The sequence below is a fragment of the Schistocerca gregaria genome, chromosome 7 (genome assembly GCF_023897955.1).
Source record: "Schistocerca gregaria isolate iqSchGreg1 chromosome 7, iqSchGreg1.2, whole genome shotgun sequence".
In the NCBI taxonomy this organism is placed as follows: Eukaryota; Metazoa; Arthropoda; class Insecta; order Orthoptera; family Acrididae; genus Schistocerca; species Schistocerca gregaria.
The window spans coordinates 370,860,478-370,868,806 of NC_064926.1; the positions used below are offsets into that span (position 1 = coordinate 370,860,478).

General features: G+C 43.7%; 1 protein-coding gene across 1 annotated transcript in view; it reads right to left on the bottom strand.

Annotated features, from left to right (window-relative positions):
* The window catches only part of LOC126282398 (translation initiation factor IF-2-like), a 40,313-nt gene extending 33,836 nt beyond the window's left edge, over window positions 1–6,477 (bottom strand). Inside the window, exons 1-2 of the mRNA XM_049982056.1 lie at window positions 6,399–6,477; window positions 2,534–2,922 (exon numbers count right to left, since the gene is read on the bottom strand). Coding sequence (XP_049838013.1) covers window positions 2,534–2,922; window positions 6,399–6,477 — 468 coding nt within the window. The remainder of the gene's footprint in view (window positions 1–2,533; window positions 2,923–6,398) is intronic.
* Between the last annotated feature and the right edge of the window lie 1,852 nt (window positions 6,478–8,329).

The following is an 8,329-nucleotide window of genomic DNA, read 5'->3' on the forward strand; positions in this document are numbered from 1 at the left end:
TACTACCTGCACAGTAAATTATAGGTAGGTGTCTCTGTAGACAGAGCTTTTCAGATCCACTAAGTATCTGATGTCTTCTATTAGAGGTATCGAAACGTTATAGGTCACCTCGTTTTCAGTAAAACTAACCTTATATCTGTAATTGACGAAAAATAATGAAAGAGAATGAGATTCATGTTGGGTTTGAGTCAAAGATTGCGCACTTTAATTTTGCATCCACGCCGCAACAAGAACGTACAGCTGGCTGTAGCTGTGAAGATTCCAACTAGTGGAAATTCTTGCCGTAGGGTGCTGCGCTATGACGCCTCACCAGCTTATACCTACACTGGTCGTTGGGTTATCGAATGAAGTCGAATGGTAGGGGGAGGGGGCGGGACGCTCTTTCTGGGCATGCGGAGGTTCAGCATATTATGCACCTGGTGACCTACTAATTTCCCTAAGTGAGAGACAGGTTTGTTGATACCGTCACTGTAGAAATTTTGGTGTAACAACCACCTCATCTCTCCTGTCAACGCTTCGTAACTATCAAAGTGAAGTCCTCGAAGGCGTTCTTTAACTTTTATAAACAAATGATAATGGAACGGGGCCAAGTCTGTACTGCATGGAGCATTATCAATGACAGTGAATCGACGACAGGGGGAATGTTGCAGATGTCGCAGCGTTCGTGTGTATTCTGGCGTTGTCATCTTGAAGGAGATGGTGCTCCACGCGTCTCTGAACTCTTCGAAATTAAAGCTCGATTACATAATACTGTTTCCCACGAACAGACGTGGTTAAGCTACACATCACTTGGTTACGCACTACAATTCGGAACAGCAGCAGAAAGCTGCAAATGTGTAGACATGTAGAAAAATGATGCTGTACGTTTATTTTATTTACATGCCTTAAACAGATTTCATATTAGAAATTTGGAGGCATTACTTTCCAGGAAACCCTCGTACATTATTAGTATTTTCAGATTGCTGCAGTACAACATAGTTTGAACTGTAGAGGAGTTTAAGGTCAATTTGTTTTAATTTTTTGCATTTAGGGACGTTCTGCGTTTTGACGTTTTACATGTCTCTTCATGAATGTGCCATTACCTTTCGAAAACCACGTTACCCTCTGCTAAATGAGTAGTTCAGTAAAGTCTCATTGCGGGTGAGGCATGCACAAGAAAATAAATGTGCCCTTGTAGCCAAGAACAGTAGCGCATTATTACCACTGAGAAAGCAGCTGATGCAGGCTGACTGGGAGGCCGGTAGCAAGGCGCTGATGGTCCGTGGGGAAACGGTGCTCGAAACATTGGTGGTTGCAGGAATGTGAGGGCACCGAAGAGGCTCGCCACGCGGTAGCCGCTAATGACGACGTAGCGGAATCCAAAACCATAGATTACCGATCACAGAACCTGACTTCAGTGATCGTCAGATAACCTGCCACCAGTGGTGGGAGCAGACCGCAGCTGCCCCTTGGAAGAGGACTAGCTATGGCCTCTTGATGCTGGAAGAAGGCGCCAGCAGCATAGCGCCGCCAATGGAGGGCAGCCGACGTTAGAGGAGAGGAATGGACCTGAGGTAAACGAGGGCCGTGCAGTGCCATAGTCGAGAAAGACGTCCACGTTGCGGTACACAGAAAACGTCAACCAGATTTAATGCTGAATGAACAGCATGAGTTTAATCTGAATGCTTATTTTTGTCTATTCAGAATAGTATTACTTTGAGGAGCGTCGTGTACCGCAGGAAACACTTATTCACATCATTCTTATGTATAACCAGGAATGATTTTGCGTCAGCTAATTGAACTTTTAGATCACTACTTTTTATTTGTAACTGATTTGAAAATGACATTAGTCAAAACACGTAGTAATGGATTGTAAAATTCGTATCATCAAGATCGACTTTGCAAATAAAGTGCACATCATAAAAGTTGGGGAGACGAGACGTCGCTGGGCCCTGTAGTGAAGTTTCCAGGCCCAGAGGACAGAAAGCCCAGGTAAGTCCACGAAGCTCCAAGAGATAAGTGTGAGATCCACGCCATCATGGGAGGAATCCTTGGAACTGGAAGAGGGCACAAGAGGCGGATGTCAACCAGTGGACACAAATTGGAGACTTGGCAGGAGATAACATGCCAGGAACAGCAGAAGAGGAAATGAGATGAATGAAGGCAATAGAGGATGGGAAAACTGAGTCCACATAGTGGCAGGTGCTAGTGGGATTTGCTGGATTTGGAGGCACTGGAGCAACAGACACCAAAGCCAGAGTTGCTGGATTCGAAGGTGCTAGACTGGAAGGAGACAGAGTTGGAGTTTCTGGATTGGGAGGCACTGGAGTAGAATGTTCATGAGCTGGAGAATCTCTATTTGGAGGCACTGGAACAGGAGGCACAGGAGCACTAGGTGCTGGATTGGCATGCGCTGGAGCAGGAGATGCTACATTTTGAAATGATGGAGCAGGAACTGTCGGAGCAGGAGTTGCTGGTTTTGGAGGCACTTGAGTAGGAGGCGCCAGAGCGGCAGTTTTTTTTTTTTATTTAGAGACGCTGGAGTGAAAGTCACCAGAGCAGTAATTGCAGAATAGGAAGGCTCTGCTGCTGGAGGCGTCACAGTGGTAGTTGCTGGATTTTGAGACACTGGTACACTTGGAAGCAGAGAAGAAGTTGTGGGACTCTTAAGTGCTGGAATAGGAGACACTGGTTTGGGAAATTCTGGATTGGGAGGTGGTTGAAGAGAAGGCACTGGAGCACTAGGAGTTGTATTGTGAGGTGCTGGAGCAGAAGATGCTGAAATAGCATTTGCTGAATTTTGAAGTACAAGAGCAGGAGCTGCTGGAGTGGGAGTTACTATATTGGTAGGTGCTGGAGCAACAGGTCCCAGAGTGGGATTGGCGGGATTGGGAGATGCTGCAGCAGGACGCCTTGCAATGGCAGTTGCTGGATTGTGACGTGCTGGAGCGAGAGGCACCAGAACAGTAATTGCTGAATTATGTGGCATGGAACAATAAGCGCCAGAATGGGTGGCAGCTGGATAGGGAGACACTAGAGTGGAAGATTCCAGTGTGTGAGATGTTGAATTGAGACTCTCTGGACCTGGAGGTCGTGGTGTGTGAGATACTGAATTGGGAGATGTTACAAAGGGAGGGTTCTGAGGTGGGAGTTTACTGATTGGTAGGCGCTGGAATAGGACGCACTCGATCAGGAGCACGAGTTATTGGATTGGGAAACGCTGGAACATCAGGTGCCAAAGTGGGCTTCACTTGATGGGAGGCGCTGGAGCAGTAGGTGTAAGTTGCCAGGTTTTGAGGCATTGCAACAGTGGGGGCCCGAATGGGAGTTGATGGATTTAGAAGCACTGTAACAATGGGTGACGGAATGTGAAGGAGTGGGAGGCACTGGAGTGGGGAATGCTGAGTGGGAGATGCTGGACTGTGAGACTGTGGAACAGGAGGTGTACGAGCGTGGGTCGCTGGGTTAGGAGTCGCTGGAGCAGGAGGCAACAAACTGGAAGTTGCTTGGCACACTGGAACAGTAGGCTAAGGTCAGAGTTGCGGGATTGTGAGGCGCTGAGTGCCAGTTCCTTGATTGAGAGGCACTGGAGCAGGAGGCACTGACATGCGAGTTACTGGACTGGGAGACCACGGTCCGTAAGGTGCTGGAGCAGAAGGCGCCTATTGGAGGCAGAGAAGACAACACTGGATGTAAGTATTTAAGAGGGGGATGGACCACGGTTAAGGGGCTGGAGGAAGCCAGCCCAGAAGCATCAAAGACGGGATTAACATGAAGGAGGTAGACCACTTCAGCAAGGAAGGCAGGACAGGGGTCCAAGGTTTCGTCAACTTCTGTAGGATGCCGAGGCAACGGTGCTCAACCCAGCGAAAAATAAGCTTCGGGACAGATGCTGTGGAAGAAGCTCAGAGTGTGACACAGATGTTTTGTCATCCCATCAATAGCACTTGGGGGCTGACTAATAAATGATGCTCCTTCAAGCGAAGTGGTATTCCGGGTCAACCATTGCAACTATCGACCTTGTAACTTGAAAATCTGCCGAAATGCAACTTCCGTTGTGTAAGCGGCCATGATAAATGTAAAAACGAGACTTATGAAAGAAGAACAAGAAACAGGGCCCCACAATATATGGGAAGCAGACGGAATGGCGTGCTCTAGCACAAGACACAAGCGAAGTTAAACAATTGAGACTGAGATTTAGAAGTACAGAATGCGAGAAAAAAAAGTACACAGTCAAATACAAGCCAAATTAAAATGGAACAACGTCTTTCGAATTTGGAGCATAGCTTCGAAAATTTCGTGCATAGGGGCAGATGCAATTGCTCCCTGGTTGACCACAAGACGCTGAGATGGAAGGTCAGCCGACAAAAGACACTAAAGTTAATACTCAGTGCCAAATGACCTATCCTGCCTTAGATGAAGAAATCACAGGAAGAGAAAGGTAGCCAAGAACAACAGAACTTTATTACTAGAGACGAAGTGTAAAATAATGTTAACAACGTAAACAACTTCCTAGTAAGACAGCTTAAATAGCGTCTTGGTGTACTGAAGGATTGTCACTAATGCAATACGGTTTTGTAAGATGCAGGTGAGCACTTTATCACAGTCGAGGATCATTGCTGTCGGTACGATCGGTATAAGTTGAAGTGGTTTTGATTTGTACCAGGTGTAACGCACTGTACAGGGAGAAAGAGACACGCAGCACGTATGAAGTATACGTCAATGTCGAAGCCGGATTCGCTCTGGTTAGCCAGCTGCTGGGCAACGTCCTATAAAGACAGTCTAGCAGAGGAATATGGGAAGTATTCTCGTATCAAGTGGCTCGCGGATAACTGCCAATGATAGCTGCATGTGGATGGCGAAGGGTAGGTGACAAGGAGACAGTGCCAACTTCCACTTTTCGACTTTCTTCATATTCCCTGGGAGTACAGGGTATGACGAAGAGCTCTACATATGCGAACAAAAAAAAGTTCAAATGTGTATGAAATCTTATGGGACTTAACTGCTAAGGTCATCAGTCCCTAAGCTTACACACTACTTAACCTAAATTATCCTAAGGACAAACACACACATCCATGCCCGAGGGAGGACTCGAACCTTCGCTGGGACCAGCCGCGTATGCTAACACGTTTCAAGAAAATTTAGTTTCAAAGTTTGAAGCATGCCTAAATATTCGTACTGTATATTGTTGCTAGCGTTGAACGCCGCAGTAGACCGAGTAAGCGCATAGTTTGATAACCACGAATTTCGTTCATCGAATCTCACTGCCGATATCTATTTTCATTCCCACGTAATTCCAACAGAAGATTCATTATGAATATGCAAATTACCAGTACAGCATCCAATGAATTATTTACTATTTGCAAAATATTCATTCCATAAAAAGAAGGTTTTGTATGAGATTGGAAATAAAATAAGCACAAGAATCATCGGTCACATTAGTATATTATTTATTGTGTGTTATTGTATCTACATTTGTGGAAATTATACATTGTAAACTATTAAGCACTGCGCGTAGAATACAAACTTGTTTTGTATTTTTAAATGGTTATCGGCCATCACACATTTTTCCGGCTTATCTGTAAATACTGGTGCATACAGCTCAAAATGTAACATAGATGAAGTTTTTCTATAGTCTTTTCTACAAGCCATGTCTTTGTTCTGCTCGTTGATATACGCACAGTCTTGTAGCCGTTTTATAACGTTCTTCACCTGTCAGTAAAAACAAACATCGCAAGGCTGCACCAGCGGAATATATTCTGGTGGAATTATTTTAATAGTGCACGTTGGCGGACCATCTCCTTTTTGAATACTAGCGTGAGAATGAGAAACAAGAGCATTATCGGTGGCGACATTCGCATTTATGAAACTATGAGATTAGTCGCTCTGCTGCCATTTCTTAGAATGTTAGCCCCGATAAAACTATATAAGCGCCCCTAAATTTTCAAACTAGATTTTCTCGAAAACGGTTGACATTTGCGTCTATTGTTTACATATTATGAATTCCTCGTCGTGCATTGCACACCACGTCACTATGAATCAAAACATCGAGGGAAGTTGTATGTTGACGTGCACAAATCAAATCGTCGAGGGAAATTCGTACGATCACCTTGACAGGCGCGTCGACTTACTGGCATCTTGACTAGGCGACAACCCGCAAAATTCGGTTGTGTGGCGTGTATGTGGATCCTAAGACACCAGCCCTATGCCGAATTAAATCTAGTCTCAGCTGAATATTTGGTTATTGGTGCACTCTGTAAAGTCAGTGCTCCCGATATGTTAATCCATTCTTTGTAAAATTTAACATTATAGTTCTCACCGAGATCCCATACGTAGTTCCACTTGGTACAAGTGTACTATCACCCATACTAGTAATAGCTGTATATTCGTGTAATTATTTTAAGACCGGTTTTGATTACCTTCGAGGTGATGAGGCTTTCTGAAACGGGGCTTTTCGTTCCCATGATTTGTAGGCGACAGTAGCTCAGCACCTGTCATGTCGACTTTGGTGTCTGAGACTAGTGGGACTTGAATTCTTATCTAGGAAAGATGCTCTTTCTGAACAAGACTGCATTTGTTTAAGAATAGTAACTTGAGCCTTGAGTAGTTCGGTGATTTTCAATTTTTCAGTCTGTGAGTGAATGAGACCTCACGACTCTCCATGTGTTCTGGTTCCGTTATGATTTTCTTGTTGATGTATGTCCATGTTGTTCACATTTTTCAATGGAATTATTTTCTAAAATCTCTTTGAACGTTGGGTCGAAATGTCAAATTGTCATTCGTACCTCACAGAACCATGTGCCTCTTGCTGATAGAGATCCTAGCAAGAAATCACAAGATGTACGCATCAGAAGAAGCACGATAACAAGATGTGTAGGGGTATTCCTGGACGAACGTTGTATTCCACAGAATTTAGCGAAGACGCGGAAGAGACACAGCCGTAATCAACAGAACGTATCAATCGCATACAGGCAATTTTAACGTCACTTGCAAGCAGTCAGGGGAGTATACTACCAACAACAATAGCACCAGTCGTAGGATATGGTCTGAGCGTTAGGGTCCTTAAATTCATTCGTCAGTAATGCCCAAGTATTAGTGTTACTAAGATTAACGAATGTATACATCGCTACACAGAATGATGTTTTGCAAGTAATCTTAGGAATATGCCAGTTGGACTTGGTATCATGGAAACTGGAGCCATTTGTTGGTTAAAGAGAGGCTATAAAATGGAAGAATTAGAATAAGTTGGTGATACATGTCAGTTTGCATTAAAAAAAAAAAGGGCGAAGCAAGGAGCAGCACACGTGGCTGTGGAGTGGAGAGATGAGAGAAGTAAGGCAAGTGGTGGAGGGGGTGTGTGCAGCGTCATAGTCACACACATAGCGTTTTATTGGACAAAATAAATAAGAGATCTATCAAAATACAAATAAATAGTAAGCTGTAATACAAACATTACATAATCACGTCAGTGCGCCCTATTCACCTAGACTGAAAACAATGATCACAACCAGGGAGTTGCACTCTAAATTTAATTACCAAAATCAACTCTAACTGTAATAAGACCTATATGCGCAGATGGGGTTAATTCTAAGACAAGAAAATGTCATTCAGAGCAGTAAATAATAATAAAACCACAGAAGCAGAAATTTTATATAACTTCAGTAATAGAAACTAATTTCATTTACAAAATGATTAACATCTTGGCCCCAAATTGGTGTTAATAGTAATGACAATGAATTGTCAGTCTGAGTGTGAATTTAAAAATTGAAATCAGCTTCAGTTACAAATTTCACTGAGACAATAAAATGTCATTTAAAACAGTAAAACATGAAACATAGAAACACTAATGTAAAGTAACTTAACTATTAAAAATCTGATTCCCGTTGCAAAATAGTTAACCTCGAGAGCGAAAAAATTTTGCTACCATATGACGACCATTGTAAGACCAAATTCTCTCGCTTCTAAACAGTAATCGTAGAAAATTAGGTATCAGGCAGTCCTACAGTAGACAAGCGATTGAACAAACGACCATCTCCAAATTATCGCCAAGCACTTAGACATCATGACGATGCGACGTCATTGCCCCACGGTAGTAAGGGCCAGACAGATGCAGACCACACCCTTCACCAACCTAATGTTGTGCATGGACGACCAACGATGGCCAGCACACTTTATTAAATTTTACTAATACAATGTCACGTTACAACAAGTTATAACATGAGCTGTTTTAAGATACAGAACGGAGATAAACAAGCTCGGAAACGAATCACACACAAGTGCCATAACGGCGGCCGCATGACACGAATCCCCAAAACATGTAGCGGAGACCTAAAGACGATACCGTGAGCGC